This window comes from Bos grunniens, chromosome 5, assembly GCF_055505025.1.
Source record: "Bos grunniens cultivar Pamir isolate PY7600 chromosome 5, Bosgru_T2T1.0, whole genome shotgun sequence".
In the NCBI taxonomy this organism is placed as follows: domain Eukaryota; kingdom Metazoa; phylum Chordata; class Mammalia; order Artiodactyla; family Bovidae; genus Bos; species Bos grunniens.
Window position 1 is genome coordinate 83646899 of NC_141169.1, and position 17339 is coordinate 83664237.

The window sequence follows — 17339 nt, forward strand, 5'->3', positions numbered from 1 at the left end:
GTCATCTAAACAACACCTTGCTATTAATGACTATTGTCTGAAATTAGAAAATTCTGCCCATCTGTTAAGTATTTACTTTCTTATACTTTTTAAGATTTTCTCAGCAGTAAGCCTATGCTACTAAACATCAAAACTTCAAAATCTGATCATCCAATTCCAAACTCGTAACTTTGTAAAATGTTAATATCATTTCAGACATTACTGACAATAACAACAATATATAATTAATAGTAACAAACTGAGCATTAATCGTGAGTCAGGTAACAAGCTTAACACTTTATATACAATGTCTCATTTGATTTTGATCCTCACATTAATCCTAAGGAGTAGTACATAAGGTTACTGCCACTTTGCAGTAGGGAAAAATGGGGTTCACAGTCATGTACCTTATCTGATATGATATATCCCAAACGAGCCTGCTAGACTCAGTAGCCCAGAACTCTTCACCACTCTGCAGTACTCTCTCCCAGACCAATTTAAGGATTAAAAAAAAAAAAACCAGAGGCTCAGAAAGTTGACAAGACTTGTTGAAGGGCACATATTTAGAAATGCAGACAGCATTAGGCTCATGGTTCAGAGCCTCTACCACTCTACCTTTAATACTGGATCTGTTCCATGAAACAAATCATAATCACCCCACAGGAATCGGCAAAGTATAAAACCCCCACCCTGTTAAAAAAAAAAAAATCAAACAAAACAGGCTTTGTCAAAATAGCATGAAGGTCATGACGTTATTAAAAAAAAAAAAAGCTAGTAGGGTTTCTTTTTGACACATCAAGGGCATTTTAAACTCAAACCATAAAAGGAGCTAATTTAGAAAATAATGCTTCTCAGATGTCTAATTGTGCCTTTATTTTTGCTTTCCCAATATTTATTTACATGTTTCTTTTACAGTTCATATTTGATTGTCAAAGTTTTCAGTACTTCTCAGGGACTTGGGAAAAGGTTAATGAGCAATTTTCTGTCCCCAACCCACAAAGAAAACAATGTGTACAATTAATCCTCATAGATCCTATTGCCAAGTAGCAAGCAAGTGCAATATCTCTCTGATGTATGGGGTGGGGGCGGGGAGACAGAATGGGTGAAAGAGGGCAGAGAGAAACATTAAAAAAACGCCACACTTCGGGGGCTCATTTCTTCCAAGTGACTTATGTCTTATAGTTGACAAGATGATCCCACCCTTGAATACAAGGAAGTTGCACCCAGTCTCACAAAGCACAGATTCAATCACCCCAAACAGAAGTCTGGACTTCCCTCCAAGACAAATATGGAATTCAATCTGTGTGATGCTTTGAATGCAGCTAATTAACTTGCAATCCTTCGTTATGACCAAACAAGGGAGGGAAAAGAGCTACCTTCCTGGTCCTTCCTTGAGGGGGAAGCAAAAGGAAAAGGCATAATATTTAAATCCCACAGCAAAGTTTGAAAACTTTTCCATTAAGATACACACCCTAGCTGAGTCATCATCAGAACACCCTACGGTGGCTCACCTCGGTCCTAACCACCTTTGCTATGCATGGTCATTCCAACTCTGCTAAGTCACTCAAAATAGAAGGGATAAGAAGCTGTAATTTGTTTCACTCCTTTCACTTATTTAACTCTATAATTTTTAGAGCAAATGCACTGACCTTAATTTATGTAAGTACTTAATCTATAGCTGAATGAATCAAGAAGCCACAGCTGAGTGAAAATTATATCTGAAAATAGCCACTAGCCAAAGCAGTAAGGGACCCTGATGCTGGGAAAGATTGAGGACAGGAGAAGGGGACAACAGGGGACAAGATGGTTGGATGGCATCACTGATTCAATAGACATGAGTTTGAGTAAACTCCAAGAGCTGGTGAAGGACAGGGAAATCTGGCATGCTGCAATCCCTGGGGCTGCAGAGAGTCGGATATGACTGAGGGTCAGAACAACAACAAAGCAGCAATAGCAACAAAGAAGATTACTTCATGAACCAAGGAGAATGTTTCAAACTCAAAATAAAGATTATGAGGGGGGAAATTTTCTTAACCTAAAGTTAATGAGTGGACACTTTTCAAATATGTTTACCTATTTTCCCGAATAGTTGTATAACATTCCCCTATTAAATCTTTTAGGAGGACTCCAGCCAAGCTCTAAATCAGTGAGAGCTCTCTGTGGTATTTCTGAAGCCTTTCCCCCATTTTTCCCTCTCCAAATAGTTGACAATGGCATATGGGGGGTGGGGTGGAGGTTGAATTAAAGGCTATGGAGCTCTTGAAATCTTTCACAGGCCACAGTCCACTCTCAAAGATCCAAAGTGTTTTGATGTGAGCCTGACACACCAGGCAACTCCAGTTCCAAGCTCTCCTCCTATTTTGATTCCATCCACCATGTTGAAAATGTCTTTCCATTCTTTCACCACTACATTAAAAAACAATACAGAGCTTTAGGTAAATTCTTTTTTTTTTTTTAATTTTATTTTATTTTTAAATTTTACATAATTGTATTAGTTTTGCCAAATATCAAAATGAATCCGTTAAAACTAAATGAGGTAACACTTTAGATACCAAGTCGATAACTACCTTAGGAATCTACTTCTGAGACTGCAACTAGACTCACTGAGTTTGAATCTGATTCCATTCTTGCTAGCTTTGGATCTTAGAGAAGTTAATTCACCTGAGTCTTTAGTTTCCTCACTGATTAAAGAAATTTTTGTCGGTTACTACATGTGATGCCTTTAGGATAGTACCCGACGCTTGAGTGGTCAATCTGGAGAAACTGTTATTACCATTATTGCTGTCCATCATCACTGTTGTTAACTTGATAATCTGTTAACATACCCCTTTTACCATCCTTCTAGTATGTGGAAGAATCTATCAGGAGATAATCAGATTTCTGAACTACCGTTAAGCTGAAGAAAATAATCCATTAACAGCTTGGTCGGCAAGTTACATATTTCAAAGAACTTAAGTCTGTGATTTAACACCATAAGGACTCAACCAGTCAATTATAATAACAGTTTAGGATTCATTTAAATCTCTTATGGGCAACTGTTACAGATTTCAGGCAGGCCCTAAGTTATGGGTATTTAATTTTGAAATAATGGAGCCAAACATATTTTGTCTTCAAATCATTACAATACGTCTGGAGAGATGGCTGCATCTCTAACTAGGCTACAACATAGAGAATTAAACTACAGTAATTTGAACAGGAAACAAAATAGGTTGATTTTTCCTGGGGTTAGGAAAAAAGAGCAGCAGCAACAAAAATGAGACTGAAGACTGAAAAGTTATAGGTTATGAAATGTAACATTTGCCCCATGAACTTGCCATGGTGATTTTATATAAAACTTAATTTATACATATTAAAATACTAGGTTAAAAAACATATAGCATCACACAATGAAAAATAAGCTACAAACTAGCATAAGACATTTGAAACATAAAAATAAAGAACTAAATACAATGGTAATATAATAGTAAGTTATTCTTATACAGTTCTTACTATGTATCAGGCACTGTTCTAAACTATATACATGTATCTTAAATATACAAAGAATTACTATGAATCAATAAGAAACACACAAACAACAAAATTTTTAAAAGAGCAAAAATCCCAAATAGGAATTTCACAGAAAACAAAAATGGCCCATATACATAATGAAAGATGCTCAACTACAGTTCTAATCAAGGAAATGAAAATTAAAACCCTGATGAGGTATCAGTTCACACACTAGATTCACAAACACTAAAAAGGCTGTCAGCATCTAGTTCTAGCAAAAATGAATAGCCAATGACTAAGCAATCCTACTCCTAGGTATAAATGGAAAAGATACCCCTGCATAAGGGCAATACCTAACAACATTCAGTGGACATTGTTACTACAGATAAAAAAAAGTATGAAACAAATAGAATAGAAGATTCTATTATATGGTCTAATATATTCTATTATATTCTATAGACCATATATTCTATTATACGGTCTAATATAAGACCATCAATAGAACTGGAATAAAAACAAATTCTGGTACATTCATCTACCTGAAAACCACACCACAGTGAAAATGAACAAGGCACCACCACCTGGGTGAATCTCAGAAACGTAAACTGGAAAAAAAGGAAGTGAGTAAGAGAAGATTATGCACTGAATGTTTCCATTTATATAAAGTTCAAAAAAACAAGCAAACCTAAAAAATAATACTGACTCAATGGGATCTACTCCAAGGTGATGAAACTGTAAGTAAAAGCCAGGAAGTGCTAGCTGTTCAGTCGCTAAACCGTGTCTGACTCTTCTGCTTACCATAAAATTAAAGACAGCTTGGAAGAGGAAGGGCATTCTGGAAACTTCTGGGATACTGGTAAAGTTTTAGTTTTTAAACTCCCTGGAAGATACTTTGTGGTCGGTTTCATTATTTTTCCTTATTTTGTACAAACATGTAACACACTTCAAAATCTTAAAAAAACAATTTAACATGTATTCCTTTTAGATGAGTCCTAGGAGAAGGCAACGGCACCCCACTCCAGTACTCTCGCCTGGAAAACCCCATGGATGGTGGAGCCTGGTGGGCTGCAGTCCAAGGGGTCGCTAAGAGTTGGACACAACTGAGCGACTTCACTTTCACTTCTCACTTTCATGCATTGGAGAAGGAAATGGCAACCCACTCCAGTGTTCTTGCTTAGAGAATCCCAGGGTCAGGGGAGCCTGGTGGGCTGCCAACTATGGGGTCAACACAGAGTCGGACACGACTGAAGTGACTTAGCATAGCATAGGCAAGTCTACATAATGAATCCATCATTGAAACAATGTATACATTGCAGACTAGAAAAGTAACAATTTTAAAATAAAGAAAACTTTAAAATCTGCAGCAGAAACAAAAATCCTAAAACTTTAAAATGGAACCAAACTGATTCACAAGCAGAAAAACAACACAGTAATGACTCAAAGCATCAGTTATTCAAGTGTGTTCTATAAAACATTTTTTTCTTAGATGTCTAAGAGAAAATGGGTACCAGGTGTGAAATAAATTTGAGGATTAATGGGTTAAACAGATAAATCTCCTAAGGAAGAAATAGAATTTCCTTAACTTGACTCTAGAATCTTTTAACATGATGAATTACATTGTAATCTTTTAGGATTCATATTTCCTATAACACAAACTGGGAAACATTTTATGACACAGAGGTCATACCAGAGAGAATATCCCCAAGCCAGGTGAGAGCAGATGATATGCTGGTGAAAGGTATTCAGATATCTAAGTCTTCAGTAGCTGATCTGGCCAAGCCAAACCCTGGGCAGTTGGGATCAAAACCCATAACCAAATACAACCCTTTAGTAACTAAGGGAACAGTCATTTCAAGTGTTACATGAACATGGTGACAGCTTTATGTGATTCCCTTGGGGGCAATACATAACATAAGCATAAGGTGCAACAGAAAAGATCTGGATGGAATATAAAAAATAAATCTATTTCTACAGCTTTTAGCAGGTCTTATTTGGTTTAGGTAGAGTTCAATAGAAGCCTCCAGTACAAAAATATGTTTCAAATCATACCTCTTAGTTAAAAGGTTTTTACACTAGGCTTCCCCTAATACAATTAGAAAGTTTCTAGTTTTCTACTAAAGTTTTCCCTAAGTAAAATGAATCTGTGAACTGGGTCAGCCAGTTTTTCAAAATGTGCTTTTATTACCATAGGAAAATAAGGTGATAATGGTCCTCAAAAGAAAACACATCCAGAGCAGGGGGCACAATCTCTGTCGGGGAACTAAGATCCCACATGCTGTATTGTGTACCCCTCAAAAATGGTTAAGAATGACAAATATGACAGTGACAGAGGGAAGAACACCTGTCATGTGGACATACATGGCCAGTCATTTCATTACAACCAGATTCCTACTGACAGCCAAATCACAATAAGATTCCGAAGTACGCATGGAATCAGAATTAAGGAAGTAAGAGGAACTGAGAATTTAATGGTCTTCTTCCATCCTGGCAATAACTGTTTTTTTCTTTAATTAAGCAACTCCTATGTCTAGGCATTCTTCCAAGTCCTACAGATATGGAAGTCTTTGCTTTCAAAGAGCTCATATTTAAGTAACCGCTGAAGAATATATATTTTATCAAAGTTTACTATAGTATTATTAACAGAGTAAAAAAATTTCAAAGCAATCTAAGTGTTCAACAATAAAGCTGTTGATTAAATATAAATCTAAATGATGGGGAAAATATAGTTTTTAAAGAATAGTACTTTTAAGCAGTAATTCAATGTGGAAAAATGATTACGGCGCAACATTAAACAAAAAAGCAAGCTATGAAAGCGTATGTAGTGTATGATCACACGTACATATGTGTATCACATGTATACTTACATATATGTATAAATTTCCTATTCTTCTAGATGCACAAGAAAAAGACCAGAAAGTCACCAATAATTATCTGTTTTTCCTTTGATATTTTTTCAAAGGTAACTGAAAACTTGATACCTTTTCAAACTTTCTAATTTCCTAAAATATCACTACATGTCTTTTATCACCAAGGGCAGGGATCACTTTCAAAGTAATTTCAACCGACATAAACACCAGAATCTCTTCAGATTTATCTTTAAGAAGCCATCCACGAATGCCAGTTCTTGGCTCTGTCTTTGAACTTTCAGAGAGAGAAGTCACCCTTCCCTATGCCTGTAAGGCATACTCCACAAGGATGAGTAACACACCTTCTTATCTCTTCATTCCTACTTCTTGCTTCTTCCTTTCAACTTAAACATCTTACAAAAAACTTACATTTAATTACGTCAGAAAGTAAATGTGTACCTCTTCCCCCACAGCCAGTCTGCTAACAACCCCATTTCTAGCCATGGCACTAACCTTTCTCCCAATCAGAATCTTGGAAAGCAGCCTTCATACACCTCTCCCTTTCCCATTTCGGGTTCATTAATAAAATCTGCTGAAATCTCTCTCCCATCGCATCTTACTCCTCACCCATACTTCTGCCCCTGACTGCACTTTCAGTAACATGATGGTGCCTGCGTGCATGCTGGTCGCTCCGACCCCATAGACCGTAGCCCACCAGGCTCCCTGTCCAAGGGATTCTCCAGGCAAGAATACTAGAGTGGGTTGCCGTGCCCTCCTCCAGGGGATCTTCCCGATCCAGAGATCAAACCTGTGTCTCTTACGTCTCCTGCACTGGCAAAAGGGTCCTTTGCCACTAGCGCCACCTGGGAAGCCCTACGTGACGGTACCAGCGTTCAAGCGGGTCTTCCCGAGGCCATCTCACCCTTCTCTAAATCACGGCTCTGTATACAGAATTTGGATGATGGCGTTTGGAGGCTCAAAAACTTCGAAGCTGTCTCCTTTTTTCCATTCCAATCTTAACTTCTCTGCCTGGCTTTTATTAAACCCCATAATTTGGCTCCACCCTAACTACTTAACTCTATTTTCCATCATTTGCTGGTCTCACCCCTCATCAACCAAGAGACATGCCATAATGAATCTTACCACCAAGCTCTGGAAAATCTAAACATAAAAATGGCCCTTCCCTTCATCTGTACTTTTATTTTGAAAGCCTAATGGATTTCCCCTCTTTTACGAAGCTTTTCTTGATTTCTCCAACCTCATTTATGTTTCACTTTTCTGAACCTGTCTCAAGTGTGTATGTGTGTGTATGTGTGTGTGCATAAGTTCTTCATCTATTCATTCACTGATGGACACTTAGGTCATTTCCATGTCTTGGCTAGTGTAAATAATGCTATGAACATGGAGGTGCAGATATCTTTTCCAGTTAGTGTTTTTGTTTCCTCTGAACATATTCTCAGAAGTTACTATGTAATTTTGACTTACTGATCAAGTGGACTTTAAGCTTAAAGTGGAAAAAGAGATAGAAAAAGTTCAGATATTACTGCAACAATGAAAGCAGCTGGTCAGTCTCTCTTTAAAAAATGACAATAGTGAGAATGGTCCAGCAAGTTATTTATTGCAGAAGAAGAAATGGGAAAGGTGTGAGCAACAATGCAGCCTTAGACACCTGCAAACCCATGTCCAGAATATGGGATTAAATAAAGAAAGAAAATTAGCGTTATAAAAATAAGCTAAAAATAAGTTATAATACCACTAAGCATCACTGCGATTTGAAGGGATGGGACTTAGAAACATAAAGAACTGCCGGTCTGGATTATTTTAGAGGCTGAAGCTGACACAGAAAGAAACCAAGCTGTAATGGGGACTTCAACATTTGGGATATTTGCTAGAGCTCTCCTACAGCTAAAACTCAAGGCACCTGATAATGCCTTGCTTAACCTCCACCTCTCACATAGGGAAAGAAACATTCTGGATAGGAATACAACTACTGGGAAGAAATCAGATGACTGAAGAGCAATGGTTAATTGGAAAACCTGAGAGTAACTCTCAACTCTACAATTGCTGGGGACAGGAATGTGGGACATGCTTAGGGAACAGAAATTACAAAAACTTCAGAGGAAAGAAAAGTAAACCCTGTTGAGACTCTAAAGGGGAAGTTGCATCATATGTTTTAGGAAGTTCTCAAGAACAGAATTCTAGCTAAACTATCCTTGATTAATTAATCCCACAAAAATACTGAGCATCCACTATGGGCCAGATAATGGGACTTCCCCAGTAGCTCAGAGGTAAAGAATCCGCCTGCAATGCAGAAGCTGCAGGAGATGAGAGTTCAATCCCTGGTCAAGAAGATCGCCTGCAGGGGAGCATGGCAACCCACTCCAGTTTTCCTGTCTGGAGAATCCCATGGACAGAGGAGCCTGGTGGGCTACAGTTTATAGAGTCGCAGAGTCAGACACAACCAAGCACGCAGGCAACAAGGAAAATACAAAGGAAGTAGAAAACATGATTACTGCCCTGGAGATAGTACAACATTTCAAACTTGGTTGAAAGAAAATTTGGGCTTCCCTAGTGGCTCAGAGAGTAAAGAATCTGCCTGCAACGCAGGAGACCTGAGTTCAGCATCTGGGTTGGGAAGATCCTTTGGAGGAGGGCATGGCAACCCACTTCAGTATTCTTGCCTGGAGAATTCCTGTGGAGAGAGGAGTGTGGCGCGCTACAGTCCAGGGGGCTGCAAAGAGTCAGACATGATTGAAAGTAAATTATAAACTGAAAATGAATTTAAAAGAATAACTAGGATGATGTTTCATATCCACACAGAACTTGATAAAATAACAGGTTTAAACTTCTGGGTTTTAGAGTAAATAATTCTTAAAGCTATATCACTAGAATAATCTAGGAAAGAAGGCTGAGATAAAGTGAGAGAACTAAAAAAAGAAGATAAGTGAGAAAGACATGTGGAAAGAGATAGAACCAAACAGTATGCCCTGGTTCACTCTAGTTACATAGAAAAAAGTACAACTGAAATGATTTGGTATAAAGAAAAAAAATGGCATTCTGGTTATAATGTGCAACAGAGAAAAGGAGAAGAGTCTGAAAAGACTAGCTGCACACAGAGCTCTCCAACGAACTGAGGTTTTAAAAGACACAGATAAAAGACAACACATAACATGGACACCTGGAAAAGCAGCTCAGGGTGACATCAGGAAGCAAAAAGCCCACAGTGAGCTGAGCTTAAGAAAACCATCAAGGGCTACCAAAGGGGCTTTTGAATTTATGTCCAGGAGAGAAAATTTACAAAAGGCCTGGGTACACTGGTTAAAGTGAACGGTGTAGTTAACACATGACAGGGAAAAAAGAACGACCTCTACTTTTATGTCGATTTTTAAAATGTTTACACTTGAATACCACCTTACAGTTTACATGTTTCTATTTTACAATGTCCTTGAGAGGCAGGTCCAGCCCCTACTTTAAAGAGAACTCTCTGTCCAGTGTGCATCCCCCACTTGAACTCGGCCTCCTTCCTTGGTCTCCTCCTCAGGATGACAGCCGGAAGTGGAGTCCATGGGGTGAGGGAACCAAAGCCCAAGACGGCGGGGGCCACAAAAGAGCTGCCCCCAGTGCCTTGCAGGTCTTCTGACTCAGCCAGCTGACAAGGTCACACACCAGGAATTTGCCTGTGAACTGTGCTGAGGACAAGTACTCTTTGATGGATTATGGAGACCTGAGAGCTCTGCTAAAAGACAGAATACAGGCCTCCCAATCCTCCAAAATGAGGAAGGAGCATGAACATTACAAAATACTAACATGAACATTACAAAAGAGCATGGATATGATGAAACACTAATATCAGTAATAATGTTAGGCTTATCACCCAGCTTGAAGAATATTCGAAAAAAGATCATAAAGCAGATGGCTTCTGAACAAAGATGGGTGGTCACTAGAGATCCACATGGATTCAGGAGGAACAAGTCTTGCCCAGTAACTCTACTTCTTTTCTTGGCAAACCTACGAGGCAAACAATCTATGTGACTCTTTGAAAGGTATTTAACAAGCTTCACTCTCCAAGTTTTTTAAAGGGGTAAGGGAGAAAGATGAGGAAACATGGGCTGAGATGTGTTTATAAAGCAATAAAACTCAGAATGCTCATAGACAAGTTCTATACAAGACTTATGGGGCTTCAGCAGTTATACTAACAATGAACCAGATAAAGCTTTTAATGACACTCTTATCAAAACTGGAGGATGAATAGATCCTGGAGAATAACCAAGAGCAGGACAGCAGAGTCAGAATCCAAACTAATTTTTACAGAAGGTTAACTTTAACAAATGAAATTTAATAGAGAGAAGGTAAAAATTATATTTGGATTCAAAAACAAATGCTAAATATAAATTGTGATAACCTATTATATACATAAGGAACAACTTAAGATTTTGCTGAATAAAGCTTGACACAAATTAAAAGTATGGAAAAGCTGTCCTCAAAATTTACATGATCTCAATCTTAGGCTGAGTTAATAGACATAGATTAGAAACAAGCAAGATGAATGCCATACACTAGGCTGTAGCACTGGGTTCTGACCTGGAGAAGTTTTCAATAGTTGGCAGTGTGCTATAGTAGTACAAAAGGACAAAGTAAAATGTCCTCACAATTTGAAAATTAAGTCACCTTCTGGGAGTAATAACAGCATGAACCAAAATAATTAGAAATGACTATCAACATAAGTAATTCCAAGAAAAGGTATAATTGAAAATATTTAAGAACACTCAAACCCAATCAAAAGTGAGCAGGGTGTACTTTCTGGGAGGCTGGATTATAACAGAATGTGAATTAAGAAAGCTGCTGCTGCTGCTGCTGCTAAGTTGCTACAGTCGTGTCTGACTCTGTGTGACCCCATAGACAGCAGCCCATCAGGCTCCCCTGTCCCTGGGATTCTCCAGGCAAGAACACTGGAGTAGGTTGCCATTTCCTTCTCCAATGCATGAAAGTGAAAAGTGAAAGTGAAGTCGCTCAGTCGTGTCCGACTCTTCGCGACCCCATGGACTGCAGCCTACCAGGCTCCTCCGTCCATGGGATTTTCCAGGCAAGAGTACTGGAGTGGGTTGCCATTGCCTTCTCCTAAGAAAGCTGAAACATTGTCAATTGTGTTTTTGTCTGGCTAAAGGAAAGACTGTATTAACAGAAGGTCCTCAGTCACTCAGTCATGTCCAACTCTTTGTGGCCCCATGGACTGTAGTCCATCAGGCTCCTCTGCCCATGCAATTTTCTAGGCAAGAATTCTGGAGTAGGGAGCAATTTCCTACTTCAGGGGATCTTCCCGACCCGGGGCTCAAACCTGCATGTCTTGTGTCTCCTGTACTGATGGGTGGATTCCTTACCACTAGCACCACCTGGTGAGCCTGTTAAGAGAAGAATATTACATTAATCTGTTGGGGGTGGGGACAGGAGTTTAACAAGCAAGATTTTGCCTGTATTTCCCAACACTGTCTGAGACAGAGATGGCTAACTATGTCCAGAGCACTGCTGGTAGGTGTATCCTTATTAAAAAGAGGCTCCATCAGCTCTCCTGGCTCAGTGACACTCCTCATTAAGATGACCTATTTTGATTAGAATTAACCACTTCCCAAGTAGACTGTCCTACTGGGGTGACAGTGCGCTGACCAAATTATGAAGTTTCCGTTCTACTCACAGTGATATTAATAAATTCATTAGTTGATGTCTTGCTTCTCAGTCTCCTGGTCACTTGCTAAATATAAGTAGATTCCATAATCCCAAATATTTCTGGACACACACATACACACAAATTGACATTTATGGAACTGGAAAAGCAAAGTCTATTCATTAAGTTGTGTCATTATATATCCAGATACCACAAACCTGTGAAGTCCTGTTTCTCTGTATGACAACTGTATTTTATCTAAAAGTGAACCACACATTTTAAGAGAGAAAACTAACAAAATATAACACATGTGGAAGAGAGTAGTCAGGAAAGTAAAAAGTCTGAAATCCCTGATATTTGAACAAATTTGAACATGCTTAGCTTGAGACAGAGAAGATTGAGACCGCTGTCCTCAGTCGTCACTCTTGCTGTTGTTTAGTTGCTCAGTCGTGTCTCACTCTTTGCAATCCCATGGACTATAGCCTGCCAGGCTCCTCTGTCCAAGGGATTTCCCAGGAAAGCATACTGGAGGGGGTTGCCATTTCCTTCATCATTCTTTCAGTGATATAAAGTTATCTCTAATTCTGTGATGAGAATCAGTTGAAATCTGTGTAATGAAGAGTTTTTCAATTTATACTGTCCCAGGCCTGGCACAGGCATGGTTCAGTAAGTCTGGACACATGGGAAATGTTCACAGTGTTAGCTATGATTGTGTTGTATTACAAGATGTTGTGGGAATGCAAAGGAGGGGTACCTAACTCTGAACAAGAGGTGCGGGATCAAGGAAGGCAACCTCAAAAGTAGAGATACCTCAGCAGGGTATGAAAGAAAGCACGGGAGTTACCCAGAAGAGTGTGGGAGAAGGAATTCCAGAAAGAAGCATGTAAGATTCAAGGTCAGAGAAAGCTGCAGAGGTGAGTAGAGGGGGTAATGAAAGAGAAGGCTAGAAAAGCAAAAGGGCACCACTTCTTGAAGGGACTCAGGTCACAGGCCATGGTAAGGAATCTGGTGGAGATGATGGAGAATCACTGGAAATTGTAACTGTGGGAGTTACATAATCTGATTTATGTTTGAGGAGAACCCTTTTGGCAACCACACATAAAATGGACTGGAAGAGCACAAGGCTGGTAGCAGAAAAAGACGGTTATTTCAATAATTTGGAGTCCACATGAAGATACTGACACTGTAGAAAGAGCCGAGATGGGGACTTCCCTGGTGGTCTAGGGGCTCAGACTCCATGTTTCCAGTTCCAGGGGCCCAAGTTCGATCCCTGAAAGGGAACTAGATTCCACATGCTGCAACTAAGAGTTTATGTGAGTGATAAACAAGAGGAGAGTCAAGGATGATTTCCAGCTTTATGGCTGGGACAACCAAAGAGAATAATACTGTGCACTGGAGGAGGTAAGAAGCCTGAGACAGATTCCGGGAAAAGAGAAGGTAACACTGAGTCTTCTGGAAAAACACCCAGGTGGTGATGTCTACGAAAGAGATGAGCCACTGGAGTCTCAAGCTCAGAAAAGGGGTCTGGTTTGAAAGTCATCATCACAGAGTAGTCACTGAAGGAAACATCAGAGCCTATGAGATCATCCAGACCCCAGAGTGTGAGAAGTAAGCAGAGGGTTGGGGACAGAAGGCTGGAGAACACCAATCACTCAGGACAATGAAAGTCAGTGATTTCATGATCTGTTAAGTTTCTTTTCTTTGCAAGGAACTGAAATATTTAGGCAAAGACTAAACACCCACTTACCAAGGATTAGGGGGAATTCACAGCACAGAAATGGACTATCTGACCTCAATAGGATCTTTCACCTCTGAAATGAGTCAAAGACTTTAATTCAATCTAGTATTTCTTACAATCTGAGAAAACTTTTTATCACCACTACAGAAAAACTAAAATCATACTTTTTTTTTTCATACTTAATTTAATTCTTTGGCCATGTTTGTTCAAGGATGAAAAAACACTTTGAGGAACTAAAGTTTCTTGTTTGATAATGTCTCCATAAAGGGAAGGAGTCCCTGACTGACCAAGACAGGAGAGCACAGGCTCTCACTTGATTTCTTGTTCTATGTCCCCCTCTATGGGTCCTGTTATACGGTTGGTATCTGGATGTAGTTTTACCCAAACACATGTGCCTACTTATTCTTCCTTTCCCTTTCTGTCACCCTGTGCCTGACTGGGGCTAGACTTAACCTATGGTTTTAAGTCTTGAAGGTTTTCCAAAATGTAGCTATAATTTCCACTAATATTTAAAGTGTATTGGCTTTTGTTTCCCTTTCTGCTCAATTCTAAAAACAGAGACACAGGTATATAAACACATTTTAAAAAATTAAATCCAGAAATGTTTGATTAAAACAAGTTGTCATTTTTGGCACAACAATATACCCAGAGTATTTTTAGAGAGGACTTAAAATTTCACCTTAAAAAATGACACTGGTTCTACCCAGAGACACTTGGAACAGGTGTCAGAGATATTTGACCTCTTTCAACCATAAGCACCTTTCTCCTGCCCCGAGTCAAAACCTGCCCTGCCCCTCTGCACGCCTTCTCTTTCTTCTCCTGCCCTTGTCTTTCACTCTCTTCCTGGCAGTACCCATAAACTTTTACTACCACTAATGGTAGTAAAGCTAACACAGCTGCCACCCCCCCAACCCTTCACCTAGAAATACAATGGGTATAAATCCATCTGGAGTCTACAATGAACTTTTTGGTTGTCCTTAAAAAACAATTTAACTATATTCTGTGTCAGTGGCCCAATCCACAGGACAGAAAAACAAATGGCTGAAGCAAGTAAACTTTTGTGGAAAGAAACCACAAATGCTTTTTAGCTCTAGCAGTCTAATGGGGAGGCTCAGAACCATGACTTGCAGATGCAGGTTTCTAAATGAGCAAAACAGAGAGAAACAGGACAAACTAGAGGTAACGGTTGACACCATTTGAAGTCTAGAGTCCTACTAAGTAATTACAACACAATAAGCATTAGAGAAGATGGTGAAAAAAAAAATCAAGGCTAGATCCAGAATAAAAGGACTTCAGCACTAGATATTACAATTCTGGGAAAGTTTTAGGGGCACCATAAAACTTTATGGGAAAGGTAAATAATTATGTTCCTCTCAAGTCAGGTGCTCTTGAAGCTGTGTTCTGGTGCTGCACTCTCATACAACAAGCTTACTTGCTCCACACATTCATCAAAGGAAAGGGTTTTAGGATTTTTTCCTCTCTGGCTAATGGTATCATTACCTTTTCTGTTTAATTTCACAAAATGGGAGCAAGAGACAATGTATCCCTGGCAGCCGACTTGGGAAACACAGCAGAGGTGCTTCCAGGAGGTTATAAGAGGCAACAGAAACATTTCCTTACAAAAGTTCAGAGTGCTGAAGCTAAATAAACTAAATATGGAAAAACATAGCAAATAAAAAGTTATTTTACCAGGACAAGTTCATTTATCTTACCTAGCCTCTTGTCCCAACACTAAAGTAATCCCCAGTCTCTCACATTCTGTGCTATTATATCTTCCTCCTGCTCGTTGGCCAGAAAAACTCCTACTCACCCTTCAAGTCTAAGCTCCAACACCACCACCGCCCTGGAAACCTTTGATTCTCCCAACAGGTGCTCCTTTTCCTTTCTTCCTGAGTGCTCCTTCATTACAGCAGCTATATGCTATTGCAATTATCTCTAAACTTTGAGGTAGCTCGGCAGTTGCTTGCCTGCTTTGAGGGTACAACTCATCTTTCCATCATTGCATCTCCTGGAACAGGACACAGACCTCACATGTAATCACAGAGGCAAAGAACTCCCTATATCTCAGCATGAAGGGCCAACACTCACCCATCCAAGTCTCCTTTCCAATCCCACCAGGTTTATTTATTTATTTTTTTAATATAAATTTACTTATTCCCACCAGGTTTAGAAAATTTCACTATCAATCCTTTTGGAGAAGGAAACAGCAATTCACTCCAGTATTCTTGCCTGGAAAATGCCACGGACAGAGGAGCCCCATGGGTGGGCTACAATCCGTGGGGTCATGAAAGAGTCAGACACAACTGAGCACGAGTGCAATCTCTTAGATTATTTAAACCAGCCTCTTCCTCGGTCTTTCCATTTCCAGTCCATCTTCCCTTGAATCCGTCCCATATACACTACTGCCTCTGTAATCTTACTAAAGTAGAACTTTAATTAAATGTACCAGGTTGCACAGTTGATGATGCAGAGAATGAAAAGCTGAAAAACACCTGTTCTCTAAGCTGAATGGGCTCAAATCCAAAAGGGCAGAGAAAGAAGTAAATAATTAACACAAAACTCATCAGGTGTTATAGAGATATTTCAAACTCATGCTAATCCCTCCCCTGGCATGTCTTTCACTCATAAATGGACAATTTCTATTTCACTTTATATAGGAAGCCATCCTAATCCCTCCAGCCTGAAGCACTCTTTTCTCCTTCTGTTTCCCAGTACCCTGTTACTTGTTTATCACTTTCTGCTTGATTTACACTTACTTGTACTCATACATTATGTCTCTTACTGGATTGAACCTTCCTAAATAGAAGGGCAATCCCTTTCACTTGTCTCTATTTTGCCACGGTACCTAATAAAGTGTCCAGAATATAGCTGATAAATGTTGAACTGTGATGATTAAGCTCATGAAAATATTATGAGTCTGTGATTCCTCGAGGATTTGCCAGTATTAAGAATATCAGTGGGTCAAATAATACACACAATTCAAGGCTGAAATTTTTCCACTCTCACCACCAAAATACAAAGTCTACTCTGTTTGGCAAAGTAATAGTGGACATAAGGAGAACATCCTCAACCAGATTTGAAAGATGTGTCCCAATGCAATGGGTCACTACTGTAAAAACACAACAAAAGGCAACTCCCCAGTCTCTAAAGTCAGCCCCTGCTTACACATACAGAATCATTATGAAGGGCAAACATGTTATGGCGTTTCCGTAATGGGGGCAAGTCAATGGACAAGTGCTCAGCTAAGTATAAATGTCCACAACGGGGCAAACACTAAATTTAATAAAGCAAGATACAGGTACAAGATAGTATTTCAAAAATGGATCATTCAATAAACTCTCTGATCACTCAAATTCCATAGGTGAATACTTGAAGCTTGTCCATCCTTTAAGCTTATAATTGGTTTCCTAAAACAAAGCTACTGGAAGACTCCTCACCAAGCCCTCTTTCTTTAATTTCACTTTTGAAACAATATCTATCCTCCCTCCAGCCATTCCTTCATCATAATTAATCTAGTTAAATCCAACAGCTATGTGCAGGATGAGGCAGACAGAAACTTAACTATCACTCACCTGAACTGTAAGAATTGAGGATTTAAAACAGTTCATGATTCAAAATGCAGAACTAAAAT

At 39.3% G+C, this 17339-nt stretch overlaps 1 protein-coding gene across 3 annotated transcripts in view; it reads right to left on the bottom strand.

Annotated features, from left to right (window-relative positions):
• Nucleotides 1-17339, bottom strand: part of STK38L (serine/threonine kinase 38 like) — an 81702-nt gene that overhangs the window by 57638 nt on the left and 6725 nt on the right. Inside the window, exon 3 of one of the 3 annotated variants that reach the window (XM_086401635.1) lies at nucleotides 11690-11710. The exons of 1 other annotated variant lie outside the window; for it this stretch is intronic. Coding sequence is in view for 1 of the 2 variants with exons in the window: in XM_086401633.1 (XP_086257759.1) it covers nucleotides 11647-11710 (64 nt within the window). In the remaining variant the exon portion in view is untranslated. Of the gene's footprint in view, nucleotides 1-11646; nucleotides 11711-17339 lie in introns of all 3 variants that reach the window. One more of the 3 variants, XM_086401633.1, reaches the window with a different exon arrangement.